General features: G+C 39.7%; 1 protein-coding gene across 4 annotated transcripts in view; it reads left to right on the top strand.

Moving 5' to 3' along the window:
• The first annotated feature begins 1,120 nt into the window (after positions 1-1,120).
• Positions 1,121-16,240, top strand: part of GFPT1 (glutamine--fructose-6-phosphate transaminase 1) — a 64,544-nt gene continuing 49,424 nt past the window's right edge. For 2 of the 4 annotated variants that reach the window (XM_086326250.1, XM_086326251.1), the window contains exons 1-3: positions 1,121-1,312; positions 11,535-11,642; positions 13,876-13,988. Coding sequence is in view for 2 of the 4 variants with exons in the window: in XM_086326248.1 (XP_086182374.1) it covers positions 1,306-1,312; positions 11,535-11,642; positions 13,876-13,983 (223 nt within the window). In the remaining 2 variants the exon portion in view is untranslated. The remainder of the gene's footprint in view (positions 1,313-11,534; positions 11,643-13,875; positions 13,989-16,240) is intronic. The other 2 variants (XM_086326248.1, XM_086326249.1) reach the window with 1 other exon arrangement.

The raw sequence follows: 16,240 nt of genomic DNA on the forward strand, positions 1-16,240 counted from the left end.
CCCTGAAGGTTAACTAATACATGCAAAAGATTGAGGATGTTGAGAAACTGCCCAGTTGAGAAACTACCTGTTCAGAGTGTAGAGGACTGAAAGGTAGAGTAGGAAGACATCAGTAGTGCGAGAGACGTGGAGTCAGAATATCATGTGGTATTCTGTATATAACACAAATTTTACTTGATTCTAATCTTGGCCATTAATTGAGTTATGATAGCACTCTACGTTTGACCAAAGATAGCATTTAAATCTTCTTAAAGCAAATGCTCAGGTAGTAAATTTTCAGAAACATCGTCTCTCTCTGATTAAGTCTCTCTTGGCAGGAATGGTGCATTAATTCATAGAATTAATCATTCATGAGCCCAAGCTAAGGCTGTCAAATCTAGGCAATTCCTACACTCCTCTCCTGTTGGCCATTCGAAGTCTGGGCCAGCAGAGTTTCTTAAGCCCGAGCACATAGTATTGGATAGTTGAACCTTACAGTCAGCCCCTCCGCCTCTGCAAAAAACGGGGGTTATGCGGTGGGTATGGGGAGCAGAGGTTTTAGAGGCCACGCGTATGACTTAGAGCTTAAGCTGGGACCTGAATCTCCTGTCACCAGAAAGACTGGCCGAACCTGAATACTGCCTTTCTCCCCTCCCCTCACTCAATCCTGTGCAATTTCTCATCAGTCTTCCGTCCTTTTTCCTTCCTGACTTGTTGGTCCCCCAGGATAAGGCCGCCTGTTCTCTTCCTCCTCCTCCTCCGCTCGATGGGGTGCTGGGTCTTGGGGCCTTGGGCTACACGAGGCGAACAACGCACGCTATTTGCTTTGCTAACAAGTCCATCCTCTTTACTGATCCTTTCGTCGTTCCCTGCCAGCCGCCGTGTTCCTTATTCCCCGCAGGGCAGTGCCTAGCGCTGCTCGCCCCGGGGCGGGCGTCTCCAGGAACCTCAAGCGGATACGGCCACGAACCGGTGCCACGTCTCCGCCGCCAGCAGGCCAGGGCCTGCGTGGGCTCGGGGGCGGGGCGGGGCGGGGCGGTGCGAGGAGGCGGGACCTGCGCGTGAGCGGCGCGGGCGCGGCCCAATGGGACCTGCGGGCGGCGGCGGCGGCGGCGCGGTGCGCGCCGGGGGGCGGGGCCCCGCGGCAGTTGCTGGCAAGCCCGGGAGGCCGAGACCGCTGTCGTTGCCTCCGCCGTCGCATCCCCTGAGGGAGTCGTGTCGGCGCCCCCTTGGTCCCCAAGCTCGCGGGTTGCCCTACAGGCTCGTGTACGCTCCCGGACTCGCCAGCCGCTCGCCATTCGCCTTGCCAACCGTGCCTCCTGCAGCATGTGTGGTAAGGGGGCCGCGGGCGGGGGGCGTGTTGCGGGGCGGTGCTGGGGTGCCGTGCGGGCGCCGTTGAGGCCGGTGGCGCCGGCGGGAGCGGGGAGCGGGAGTGTGGAGGGTGCGAAATCTGGGTGTTGGGCCGGGGGCGTCCCGCGGTGGCTGAGGCTGCTGGGGGAAGGGGAGCTGGAGTGTGGAGGGGTGGACCTGGAAGGGCACCTGAGAGGAGGGCGGGCCTTAGAGGGGATCTGGGGGGCCGAATGGGGGCTTTGCGAAAAGAAGAGAAATAGGAGGGAAAAGCAGTGTCTTGTATTGGAAAAGGGGCGAGGGCTGAGGGAACTGAGGTGTGGAGGGGAGTGAATTCAAAAGAGTCCAGGTGAGTGAGGCAACCTGTGGAACATCAGGTGAGGTCTCTTGAATTTATCTCGCATGTTTCTAGGATTTATCCTTTAAAAAATACTTAATTTTAGTTTCTTTCTTTCGGGCACGCCCAGCAGAAAATAGAACTATAACTAGAACTACGATAATGACATTATGCATGATCTTACTTCCTGCCTATCCCCCCGCCCCGCCCCCTGCCCCCGACTCAGCAGAACCCAATGCTGATCAATACCTTTGCGAATGGGCCCGGAAGTGGCCGTGGAGAGAGATCGTACTTCATTTATCCCTTGAGTGTGCTTCCATTTGAAACACTTACTTATGAGAAATATTGGCCTGCATTTAATGAATGTGTTACCTAGAACAGCTAAAACCTGAAGTTAGGCTCTTCTATTACATGATTTGAGACTTAGTCATTTTAATAGTAACCTGAAAGTGTTGTGAATTAAAAGGGGCTTCCCAGGTGGCGCTAGTGGTAAAGAAACGACCGGCCAATGCAGGAGATGTAAGGAGACGCAGGATCGTACCCTGGGTCGGGAAGATTCCCCAGGAGGAGGGTATGGCAACCCACTCTAGTATTCTTGCCTGGGGAATACAAAGGACAGAGGAGCCTGGCGGGCTACAGTTTGTAGGGTCTCAGAGTCGGACACGACTGAAGTGACTTAGGACGCACGCACAGTGAGTTCGAAAGGAATTGTCAGAATTGTATCTGAAATGACTAATATGCTCTAAAATTGGTACTAACTTGGCTATTGTAAACAAAAAGAATTGAATTCTTACCTTCCTTATTGAAATTTACAACAACTTTACCCCTGGAAGATAAACACCTTTTAAGGGAATTATGATTGCAATAGAATTGAAGCTACCTGGGAAAGTTATTCTTTGTAGCCCTTTTCAAGAAGAACTGAGCAGGAGGTAGCTGGTGCTGATTAGTGTCTCTTTTTCTTGTATTTAACTTAATGCTAATTTCAGCTTCTAAAATGAAGATCAGATTTAAATTTAGAGTAGACTAAAAAAACTGCACAAAAAACAAACAACTATAAATAGCTTGCTGAAATTATTTGGAAGAGTGGACTTTAGAATCAGTTATACTTTTGCTGTGTCTCAGGGTAGCAGAATGGTTTTCCGAAAGACATAATTTAGTTTGGAGCTGGCCCCCAAACTAAAGGGGGCCCCCAGGGTGCTTGGTTTGGTAATTAAGTGTTTCTAAGTGATGAAGCATTCACCTAGTCAAGTACCTGGCTTTCTGGTTGCAGATCATTTCTTATCTTGTTCCAGGAAAAAGGAAGTAAAAAATAGATTAGTATAAAAGAAAACATAAGATCTGGTTTAGAAAACGTTCAGATAAGAGTGGAGGTTCAGATTTTAGGGTGGAGATTAAATGTTAGACATTTTCACACAGCCAGCATCCCCATTCCACTGTGTTTTACTACTGAGGAAACAGGTGACGGAGCAAGAAATAAAAAACTAGTATTTGAGGCATTTCGAAGGTCCTGCTCTTAACCTGGATCAGAGTTTTACATGATTCCAGGAATATCCAGAATTTATCTTCTCTTTGGTGTATGGTTCTGAAAGTTAACTGTTAAGACAAGATTTGTCTTTGTTTTCTTCCCACTTATTAATTATTGAAATAGAATTTCTAGGCAGAGGAACTGAGTGGAGATGAGATTAGATGGGAAAATTTAGAGGTTTACTTTGTGAATACCTGCTGCTTGTTAAAGGTTTTCTAAATGATTATTTGATTTCAACATTGCAGAATATTGAAACAGAAGAATGAGGGTAGCAATTCTTTTTTGATAGCTTTTTCCAATCAGAAATACTGGTAAAACTGTTATTTATCAGATTGTATTGGGATGTTAGTAAGTGTTACTGAGGGGAAAAAAGATTTTATGGTCAAATAAACTTAAGAAGCAAATTTAAACAATACTGAACTGGCCTTTTTTTTTTTTTTTCAGTTTTTTAATTGCAGGATTTATTGGAACGTTTCATGTGCCAATAAGCATTAAGAACCTTTGTCTTCCTCTTATTCTTGATTCTTCGGAATGCACTTTGTCCTTTATAATCTGTTTTACCTTTGGCTTCAGTAAGAGAGTCAATTCACTTAAACTTCACACAGCTCTTAACAGATTTTGCTGCATTTTTTTTTTACATAAGTATGGGATTATACGTTTTTGCTTCAGTGGTATATATAAGCGACATTTTCGTAGATGAGATTGTATTTAAAAGCAGTTAGAGAGCCGCAATTAAAAAATATTCTGAAATGAATCCTTAAAAATTGTTTTGTAATTATACTGTGTAATGGCTGTGGGGCTATTTAAGTGATGCTGAGACTGGCTTCTATGATAAATCATAAAATTAGTTATATTGCCATATTCTTAAACATACCGAGTATGAAGTAGAAGTGAAAGAAAAGAATTATCGCTTAATGAGCATTTTCTCAGTTGTGTTCCCTGGAAAAGGAAAAGTTAACAGGTTCTGGTAATGAGCAGTATAAGGTGGGAGTTTTGTAACAGATAAGTTTGGGTAATTCTGCTTTTGGAGATTCTCAATTAGCAAGTTTAAAGTTTTTAGGAAGTTCTACAAATAAAACTGTTAACTTTGTTTAATCCAGTATTTCTTAAACCTTTAATTATGGAGACTTTCTTTTACTGTATGCCTACTTAGCATCCTGCAATATAGTGTTCTCTTTCTGTGGTTTGAGAATTTTTGACTGTACATTTTAGGTGCCTAGAAAGTACTAGAAGGTATTTGATATGTATGTATAACTGAGTCACTTGGATGTACATCAGAAATTAACACACCATTATAAAGCAACTATACTTCAATAACAAAATATTGGTAAAAGAAAAGAAATTTTAAGTGATCTCTTTGTACTTGGCACTCTGCCCTTAGGAGAGACGACTAGAACAAGGGAATTGCCTTCAAGGAATTGCTGTCTGATTGAAAGGAACAGTAAATACACGTGCAACAGGTGTGGGTGATAATAACACAGTCCTTGTTCATTGCCATGTTTAAGATTTTGAGTGAAATGAATAGAAATTCAGAGACTGGTTAGGCCAGGAATGTTCCAGATGACAGGATAGGACTCTTGGTGAGGACTGCTGCCAGCTGGTAAAGAACTAGTGCATTGTGAGAGACACCACTGATGACACATTTTACCAAACAATGTATGAAGTCAGAAATAATAAATTAAGAAGCACTACCAGTGGGTTTGAAAGAAGAAATTGAAGTACCAGGAAAAGAGGCCAAAGAATAGTAGTTAGAGGCACAAACGTTCTAAAGTGGTATATTGCCTTAGTAGAAAGTCTGTAAGAGTAGAAAAAGGGTCATTCATGTTTAATACTGCAGAGAGAGATTAATTGCATTTGGCTATAAAGAAATCATTAGAGAAGTTACACATATGAAGGTAGAAGAATTTAAGTTTGTGTTCAGGAAGAGAGCATGTATACCAACAAGAGAGACAATATTGTGAAACTGAAGTCCCTGGTAGAGTTGAAAAGTTGATTTCCAACATGTAAGCTATGAAATTAAAACCAGGTGTTAACTGGTTGATTCATACCCTAAGCATTGTCTCTAAATTGACTGAAAGTTGAGCTAGATCATTAGATAATGAAAACTCAACCCACTGTTGTGTAGGACAGGGATGCCTGGTGTGCTGCAGTCCATGGGATTGCAAAGAGTCAGACACAACTGAGCTACTGAACTGAACTGTTGTGTAGGATCCTCATAATATTTTGATGTTAACAAAAAGTTCTGTATTTATAAAATCAAGGACTCACTTATCAAGACAAGTAGGAGAGGTTTGTTCAAGTAGGAGAGGTTGGTTCATGGAATAGTGTGTAGAATATCTTTCTCTATTTTGAGTTTATAAGGAAGGATAAGAGAGGTATAGAGTATTATACCCTTAAGATGAAGAAGAAGGCTTCAGTTCTACAAAGAATCTACCAGAAATGAGAAAGAAGCTGGAAAGAGAGAAATGAGGATTTAAGAGTTAGTCTAGATTCTAGACTTTAGCATAATATCTGGGGGTGATTTGAAAGTTAGACAAACAGTGAATTAGCAGAACTGGTCAGCAGTTGGGAGGGTCTCTAGGAAAGTAGACCTCAGATGGATGGATGACCTGAAATGGATGGATTTCACTGTAGGAGTGCTCAGGGACACAGGTGAGAGCATAATGGGCCCAGAGGGGCTGACTTGGCAAGATGATGAAAAACTGTGGTCTGATGTGTGATTGATCAGAGAGAAGCAGGAGAGATGGAATGTTGGAATGTGTGTAAGCAAGGAATGCATGCTTTTTCTCAGGAAAGATGATGACAAAGGTAGACTGTGAGGGAGTGTATAATTAGTGATGTCAGGGTTTAAAACACAGCTTTGAGTTCCAGGGTGTTAAATACGCAAGAGAGAAGTGTTTTGGAGCTCCGTCCAGTGGCCACAAGTATTTACAACAAAGTAGGGGACAATTCAACCAGCATTTTGTAACTAGGAAAAAGATTTTGAACAGTTAAATAAAAAATGGGAATTTCTCTTGTGTCACTCCATGTAATTTTTTCTTTGTGTTTTTGGGGTTGTAGAAAATGTTCTCTCAAATATTTCATCTTTTAGAGGAATCTTACCTATAGAATGTGCCTGCACAATTATAGTATTGACTGTGTTTTATGGCAAGTGTCCAGTTGTGTATAACTTTAATTGCAGAATTGTTTATAATTACAAAGAGTTAGGAAAGCCTCAATAAATAGGTAAATGGCTGGGTAAAAAATGAGAAGTCTATTATGATCTACTATTATTATCCAGCCATTAAATAGACTGGGGTGGATGTGTTGTACTGACATAAAAAGATCTCCAACATCTTAAGAGAAAAATACAGAACAATATGTGTATTATCACATTCATATGCTTTTAGAAAAACCTCTAAGACCATATACATCTGAGTTTATATATGTAGAAAAATTCATACCTGAAGGTTTGGTGCAATTTGTGTGGGGTTAATGGTAGTTATCTCTTGTATGGAGGTGGAAAAGAGATTTTTCACAATTTATTCTGTAGGATTTGTGTAATTTGAATCTTTAGTGATAATTTGTAAGTTGTTATAAGAATTGTAAAAAGGAAACAAATGACATTGTGGATGGATTGTTTCAGAAAATATAAAATTTGGAGAAGGGATTTGAACTCTTAATACTGATAAACTCTGATATCTAGGTTCTCATCAGAATATTGAAGCTGTCAAAGTGAGAAAATACGGAAGAGCAAAATTTCTTCCTGAAACTAATACAATATTGCAAGTTAATAATACCTCATATAAAGTAAAATTTTTTGTTCATAAGAACCTAAATTAAACCAGACATAGAAACAATAATGTGATTGGTCAGCTAAATTGCATTGTTTTCATTTCAGTACAGTTGAACAGTCTTTGCCTATAACTAGATTGCTTTTAACCAGGTGTGTCAAGTCTATGATCTAGGTCATGTCTGAATATCTTGTTAAGCAAGGCGCTTATAAGTGCTTTTATGTCACTGAATTTAAGTTGCCGTTTTCTGAGAATGGTGCTTGTAGGTGCAGCCTCTTGCTTCAGTTAGGGATATATTTATTCCAGGTATATTACATTAACAAGAAATTTTCACTTTGGAAACACAAGCCGACTTGGCAGTAGAAAATCTCCTGTGCTCCATATAGCTACTACTGTTAGTGGCATTGGAACAGTTACTGAAGAGCTGTGAAGAGTTGGTTTTTAGGCTTTTGTAGTTACCTTAAGCAGAACTGTTTATTGTGAGGTTTGACAAGACAAATACCAAAGACCTGAAGTAGGGATTGCTACTCTGTTGCTTTGAGTTATGAATACTTACCCTGTAAACGGCTGTAAATATGCTCTGCATGCCCAATTGGCAATTGTTTGCGGTTCTGTTTTCCCCAAGATTACAGATAACCCCCTAACCTGAACAAGTGGGCCAGCTGTGCTCTCAAGGGGCTGGTGTGTAAATCAACAGATTTATCCTCTTTATCTTTCATTTTCCTAATGCTGGATAACTAACTTTCTTCTCCCAGCTCTGATACTTTGATCTTAGAGAATTTTTCTATGTGTGTCGTCCTTTTAATCCTCTTAGTTTCTGCCTAGTTATGCAAGGAGAAATATCGCTCCTACTACTTCCTCTATTCTACCTCTTCTTTTTTACTTTGTTCCAATAGTGAACCAAAACAATGACAGTAATGATTATTGGTAATAGTAGTGCTTCCTCTCTTGAGAGAAAGGCAGGTTTTGAATTGGAATTGATATATGGTATTTCATTGAATATAAGATGCCATTTATTGGGAAATGTACCATTTTTATATGGACCACAAAGAAAGAAAATATGAATGTCTTGAAATCAGTGTTGTCAGTATCTAAAGGCCTAGAAATTGTTATGAGAATACTTTCAGAGTATCATAGGCTAAGCGATATAGTTGTCTTTACTGTAAAGCTGCGATGAATCTTAGTATTGCTAATAGGGAATCAACAGACAATATAAAAAACATACATACTTACGTGAAACTTCCCTGGCGGTCCAGTGGTTAACCCTCTGTGCTTCCATTGCCGGGCGCGGGTTCGATCTCAGGTTGGGTAACTAAGGTCCTGCACGCTGCAGTGAAGGCCAGAGGTCCTGTGTGCTGCGACTAAGACCTGGCGCAGCCAGATAAATAAAAACCTTGTTTGTTTGGAGAGGGATATTGGTTTAGAGAATATTTCTCTTCCTATAAAATTGTACTCAGGATCTCAGGATCCATACAATGAACCAATGTAAACCAGGGAGATTGAAGTTAGGAAAAATATCAAAGTTGAATGTTGTTGAATTACATGTGTTGAAATTAGTGAATTTAGTATGACATCACTGTGAATTTTCTTTTAAAAAATGTATTGAATCTCTCTATAACTTGTCTTAAAAACAATGTTTTTGTCATTAACATTTAAATTGTTTTAAAAATTGGTATTTGATTATCATATTTCATCTTTAATTCTATGAATGTATTATTTTTTTTACCATCAGAATTGCATTTCTTTAAGTGAACAAACCAAACAAAAACAAGAATGTAGCAACACAGAACAGAGTATATAAGGTATACAGAAGTAGAAATATAATGTTGTATGTGTGTGTGTGTTAGTTGCTTAGTCGTGTCTGACTCTTTTCAACCCCATAGACTGCAGCCCACCAGGCCCCTCTGTCCATGGGATTCTCCAGGCAAGAACACTGTTGGGGGCGGGGAGGGGTTGCCATTTCCTTCTCCAAAAGGAACTATAGAAAGAAGGAAAGTGATGTCGCTCAGTCATGTCCGACTCTCTGTGACCACATGGACTGTAGCCTACCAGACTCCTCCATCCATGGAATTTTCCAGGCAAGAGTACTGGAGTGGTTGCCATTTCCTTCTCCGATAATGTTATATACATGCAACTTATTACCTCAATAAAAAAATAAATACCTCATAAATTATATTGAGGTAGAAAGAAATGCCTCAGTATTACCTCAATAAAAAAAATAAATCTCAGGAAACAGGAATTATATTTCTTTTATTTTTATTTGTAAAAAAATTTTGGCCATGTTTCACTGCACATAGGATCTTAGTTCCCCAACCATGGATCGAGCCCACACATCCTTCATTAGAAGTGCAGAGTCTTAATCACTGGAACGCCAGGGAAGGAATTACATTTCTTAAGGGAGAGCTGATTTAGTAGTGAATTTTTCTGAATGTGTTGCATTATTGGGATTTGGACTTCTTTAAGGCTTTTGGAGAGTGAAAAAGTTGGCTTAAAGCTCAACATTCAGAAAACGAAGATCATGGCATCTGGTCCCATCACTTCATGGGAAATAGATGGGGAAACAGTGGAAACAGTGGCTGACTTTATTTTTCTGGGCTCCAAAATCACTGCAGATGGTGACTTGCAGCCATGAAATTAAAAGACACTTACTCCTTGGAAGGAAAGTTATGACCAACCTAGATAGCATTGAAAAGCAGAGACATTACTTTGCCAACAAAGGTTCATCTAGTCAAGGCTATGGTTTTTCCTGTGGTCATGTATGGATGTGAGAGTTGGACTGTGAAGAAGGCTGAGCGCCGAAGAATTGATGCTTTTGAACTGTGGTGTTGGAGAAGACTCTTGAGAGTCCCTTGGACTGCAAGGAGATCCAACCAGTCCATTCTGAAGGAGATCAGCCCTGGGATTTCTTTGGAAGGAATGATGCTAAAGCTGAAACTCCAGTACTTTGGCCACCTCATGCGAAGAGTTGACTCATTGGAAAAGACCCTGATGCTGGGAGGGATTGGGGGCAGGAGGAGAAGGGGATGACAGAGGATGAGATGGCTAGATGGCATCACTGACTCAATGGACGTGAGTCTGAGTGAACTCCAGGAGTTGGTGATGGGCAGGGAGGCCTGGCGTGCTGCGATTCATGAGGTCGCAAAGAGTCAGACACGACTGAGCGACTGATCTGATCTGATCTTATAGTTTGATTTTTCAGTTTTTATACATTTAAGCTATATTCTTGCTGGCCAAAGCACAATCATGGAAGACCTCAGAATATTTTCATGCTGCTATTCCTAAAATGTGGATTTCCTTTACCTGTGTTCTGTTGCCACTTTACTGGATCAGTTTATGTTGTACAAGTCTCTGTTTATAGTTTTGCTTTTCGAAATGATTGCTCCTTTTCTATGAATTCTCAGTTCAGGTTCAGTCACTCAGTCGTGTCCGACTCTTTGCGACCCATGGACTGCAGCATGCTAGGTTTCCCTGTCCATCACCATCTCCTGAAGCCTACTCAAAATCATGTCCATCGAGTTGGTGATGCCATCCAACCATCTCATCCTCTGTCATCCCCTTCTCCTCCTGCCTTCTATCTTTCCAGCTTCAGGGTCTTTTCAAATGAGTCAGTTCATTGCATCAGGTGGCCAAAGTATTGGAGTTTCAGCTTCAACATCAGTCCTTCCAATGAATATTCAGGACTGATTTCCTTTAGGATAAACTGGTTGGATCTCCTTGCAGTCCAAGGGACTCTCAAGAGTCTTCTCCAACACCACAGTTCAAAAGCATCAATTCTTCAGTGCTCAGCTTTCTTTATAGTCCAACTCTTACATCCATACATGACTACTGGAAAAACCATAGCTTTGACTAGACGGACCTTTGTTGGCAAAGTAATGTCTCTGCTTTTTAATATGCTGTCTTGATTGGTTCTCAAGAGTGAGAATTCTCAAGAGTTAATAATATGTGTTACAGTTATTTGTCCTTTACTAGAGTCTGGTGAACAAGTGAGAAACCACTGCTTCTATGATGATTACATATTTTTTAAGCCTTTTTCTCTATGATTAAATGATTTAGATTGTGAGTATTCTTCACATCATTGTTATTTATAAGTTATTTATTCCTAAATGTGTTGATAGCATGGTCATTGAAAGTAAGAAAAATTATTCTATGTAAGTTTTGTAGGGTACATATGTTACTTAAAATATTTAGTTCAGAAAATGTTTTCCTTTAAAAATAATGCTCAGTGTATAGAACATAAATCCCAAATTTGTTGGTTAATTTTGAAAAATAAATTTTACTTGATAAAATGTCAATGATGAAGGTAAGTCACCAGTCTTACAAACTTCTTTGAAAAACTGAACATTTGTTTTGACATATTTGCTTCAGTCTTTTTTATATGTATAAGAATTGAAAAAGTTTCACTGCCTTTGAACAGTTTGAAGTGAAGATTTCTTTTGTTTTCAAAGATGGACTCAAGCTTCACCTTTTTTGCACATCTTATACATTATTATGCAAATTAGGGTTTTGGTCATAACTATGCCAATTTTGATTCTCTAGTCAGAATTTTCTATTAATTAAATTTGTTTATTTGCAGGTATATTTGCTTACTTAAACTACCATGTTCCTCGCACAAGACGAGAAATTTTGGAGACGCTAATCAAAGGCCTTCAGCGACTGGAGTACAGAGGATACGATTCTGCTGGTATTTCCTTTAAAAAATATTACGGGTGTTGCATGATTCTTGACTCTCAATAAAAAGGGTTTTTTGTTTTCGGTTCCTAGACTTTTTATAATATCCATTTTGTTGTTTCTGGTAAATCTAAAATCTGAAGAATTTTTGTTTTTTATCATATTTAAGGCTTGTTCATTCAGTTTCAACAACATTACCATTTATGTAGAGAATTGCTTCTTATGGGTCTCTTCTTGTGCTAAGAATGTTACTGTAAAAACAAGTTACTGGGGCCATTTTCATTATAGAACAGAGTTTTTGAAGGCTTTACTCTCTAAAATTTTTTTTCTTTCCAATATCTTTTAATTTCTTTTTCTCCATGGATTCCATGCTTCTGGCGTGTGATCTTGCCCAAGATTCTGTCTTACATAAATGACAAAGCAAAGAAAAATAACTTTTTGTCAACTTTATGTTCTACTCCAACTCCTTCCCTTAATCATATTGGGGTTCCCAAGACCATCTCCAGTTTCACTGATTCCTTCAGAGCATTCAGCATATAATTGTACTCATGGCTATAGTTTATTATAGCAAAAGAATAAAAAGCAAAATTAACAAAGAGAGAAGGTGCGTGGGGCGAAGTCTGGAGGAAGCCAGGCATAGGCTTCAGAATTCTCTCCCTGTGGAGTCCCCACACGTGCTTGATTCCCCCAGCGAGTTGGACAACATGTGTAAAATGTGTACCAGGGAAGCTCATTACTAACTCTGTGCTCAAGATTGTCACTGTGGGCTGGTTATGTAGATACCTGGTGCCTAACATGTACCAACATTGCAGGCTCTTAGAAGGGAAGTGGATGTTCAGCATAAGCCACATTGTTTGCTCCAATGGTATAGGTGCAATAAGCCATTCTTAATCAGTTAACCTGGTGGGGGCCAGCTTTGCAAGCAAGCCTTTCTAAGATAGCGGTCTTGGGCCTACCATATTAACTCTTTACACTCAACATTGCCCTATGTAATGGGCGTTTATCTTCCTTGACTCTTCCTCAGCTAATGGAAAGTCAATTCCTCAACTCTTTGTTCTTCAAATTCTCTCTCTCCTTCACCTCTGACAACATATCTTCTCATTCTCTTCCTAACTTGCTGATTATTTCTTTTTTGTCTGCTTTGGAGGCTGCTTTTCTTTCACCTATTACTTATTTTAATGTTCCTCAAGATATTGGGTTGGCCAAAAAGTTCATTTGGATTTTTCCATAACATCCTGTGGAAAAACCCGAATGAACTTTTTGACTTACTCAGTGTTTTCCTGAGTCCTCTTTCCTTATTTTGTATCTTTGTGCGTGAGCTCTGACTTCATCAGCCTCCTGTATGTTGGTGACTTACAATCCATATGTATTTCCCATGTTGCACACCTGTTTTTCCGGCTACTTCTTAGAAATTTTTCCCTGGACAAACCACGATATTGTAAACCTTGCATGCTCAGAATTGAACTGAATACATTCCAGTTCTCATCCGTGTCTCACTCTATCCTTTCTCTCTTCCTTTTGCCAACAGCCAGTCATTCAGCAAGTCCTTTGAGCCTGGGAGTTGCTTTCTCTCGTTACCTTCAGTCAGTTCTGCTTTTCAGTACACCCATCACTTCATGACCATTGTGTAGCTCAGGCCTTCCTCATTTTTGCTTTGCTGTAACTGTAACTTCTGACAGCAGGTTTCTTCTTCCCTGTTTCTCTCCTCCAGCTTTTGCACTGTTTTCAAAGAGTTTTCTAAACTTCTTTGCCGTGTCATTTCTCTGCTTGAAACAACTCAGTGGTTTTCCAGTACCTCTAGAGTAACTTTTTCAAATTCTGTAGGAACTTTAGTAGAATCTTGAGAGCTGTGTGTCCTGGCATCCCTTCCTTACCCTGCTTCTGAGGTGGTGCCAGTCTTCTATCTCCATTGTGCTGCAGTCGCAACCTGTAGCACTTTTATTCTAGTCACATGACTTTTATTATATTAAAACCACACTGTATGGTAATTATTTTTTCCTTGTCTGTCTTCTCAATAGACTGTTGAGAAATTTGAGAACAGGAATTGAATTTTCTTCATTTTTATCTCTAGTGGCTATCATGGTTCTTGACATATAGTACGTTTTCAGTAAATTTTGAATTGATAAGTAAATGAATTAATTAGATGAAAAAAATTTATTTTTCACTTACAAGTTCTGCCTTTCAGTCATAGTTTCTAAGTAGTAGCCAATTTCTAAATCTTGCTTTTCTACCTCTGGATGATTCAGGTGTGGGAATTGACGGAGGCAATGATAAAGATTGGGAAGCCAATGCCTGCAAAATCCAGCTCATTAAGAAGAAAGGAAAAGTTAAGGCACTGGATGAAGAAGTTCACAGTAATGTACTTAGTTTGTTTTTTGTCCCCCCTCCTCTTTTCTTCCTTCTCCCTTCCTTACCAAATTATTTTTCCTCCCATATTTTGGGGCCCATTTTAAGAATGGTGATTCTTAAAGTTGAAGGGAGGGAAGAAAAGTAGTTTTGATACTGTTTATACTGCTTTTAATGTACCTTTGTTGCAGAAATATTATTAACTGGGGAGGGAAATAGCCATCATTCCTGAGGAAGGGCCTTTCATAAGACAAAAGGTATTTTTAGTAGTGCCCTTACTCATGTGGCTTCACTTGGTGCTTGTCTTCACTTTGGACTAAAATGCTGAGTTTGGATATATCATCAGTCTGGATGTTGTACCTTTTAGTAGGTCTGATACAATCAGGTAACTATCATATTTTTACCTCGTGATTTTCTTACTCCCCGAGCATAAAGTAGTTGCCAGAGATACATATTCCATCATACAGAGTGTACTTTACAGTATTTATTCATTATTTTGTGTTTATACATTTTATTTTTTCACAGAAAACTTGAAAACAAAGCAAATACTTTGAAGTAAATTGATTGAAAAAACATATAAAAAAAATCCTCCACAAAACCCAGGAAACAGTAGGTTGTTTATATACCTGCTGAAATGGATGCCATCGTTATCATTGTAAAGGGGTACAGGTGAAAGAGGAGAACAATGGATTTACTCATCTTTAATTTTTGCATAAGCCAGACATTCAGCTTCATGGTACAATTGATGCTTGAACAACATGGGTATGAACTGTGCAGGTTCATTTATATGGAGATTTTTTTTTTTTCCCTGTAGTAAATACTACACTGCTACACCATCCATGGTTGGTTAAACCTGTGGATGTGGAACCTTGGATCCAGAAGCTGGCTATAAGTTACATGTAGGTTTTTGACTGCTCAGTGAGTCAGCACCCCTAACCCCCTGTGTTGTTCAAGGGTCAACTGTACTTGTTCAACAAATTATGACAGTATTTATTTTGAATCTGTTATGGATAAGATTAGCTTGGAATAAAGCAGACACCCAAACAGCTACACTTCAAAAACTTGATTATAAATATTTGGTCTACTGTGTGTACTGCATCCTGTTTACCAGGTTGAATATAGTAGGTTTTATAGGAGAGAACAAACGGATTGGTTTAAGATTCAGAGGAGAGCTAGTTCCCACAAGTTGGGGAGGCTAAGTATATGTAAGGATTGGCTGCTAATTATATTGGGGCAGTGAAGGTGAGAGGGAGGACCTTCTGAATAGATTAGCTTGGGTCAAAGTAAGAATAGGGAAGGCAAGTTTGATGGAATGGTAGATAGCTTTCAAAGCTGCATTGTTGGTCAGTGAGTATGGCAGGCTGGAAAGGAAGATAGTGACCAGAATCACCATCTTTGAATGTCGTCATATTGAAACATGTTCCCTCCTGCAGGAAAGTGATCTCTTTTCTGGAATGGTCACTTGCAGACAGAGCTGGAGAATTTGTACCTGATGAGTCCCTTGGGAGAGCAGTCTGGCACTGTCTAAATGGGAGATGCTTATCCCTTATGGCCAGGCACTTCCATTCGTGGGTGTGTACTCGAAAGAAACACTATGACAAGGAGACATGACAATTAGATGGCATTGCAGCAAAGTTTAGAAGCAACTTCAGTGTCCACCAGCGAGGGAATGGGAGAATAAGCTGTATGTGACAGTGAATGACCATATTTAGCTTCTGGAAGGTATGTACCAGATCTGGCTCTGCTTTCTGAGAACCTAATATTGGAGTGAAAAAAAAAAACACAAAACCTGTGGAAAGGTATGTACAGTATTGTGCTATTAAAAAGAAGAACACTATAATTTATAGCTGTATTAGCACAATGGAAGTTTGAAGGCACAGGTGGGAAAGCTCTTGTGACTCCTTTGGGGAGGAAAGGAATGAAGTAGGGTATAAAGGAGGCACCAATTGCATTTTTTTTTTTTTTACATTTCAGGACTTAAATAGATCTAAAGCATAAATGGCTAGAAATTAACATTTGTTAATTTGGAATGTGTTGTTTGGATATTTGTGGTGTTTATTTTGTTATTGCCAGTGTGTTAGTGTTTAACCTCTTAAGACAAAAGGGAAGGAAGACATCTCAAAGAAGGTCATTAGACTGGTTATTGGTAGCTTCTAACTTGGATAATACTTGCTGACATTTGTTGCTTTCTGTGTCCCAGACGCTTGACTGAATGCCTTCTGTGTAGTCCTCATTGTAACTGTGGAGTAGTTAAAATTATCTTCC

Source organism: Bos grunniens, chromosome 11 (assembly GCF_055505025.1).
Source record: "Bos grunniens cultivar Pamir isolate PY7600 chromosome 11, Bosgru_T2T1.0, whole genome shotgun sequence".
In the NCBI taxonomy this organism is placed as follows: Eukaryota; Metazoa; Chordata; class Mammalia; order Artiodactyla; family Bovidae; genus Bos; species Bos grunniens.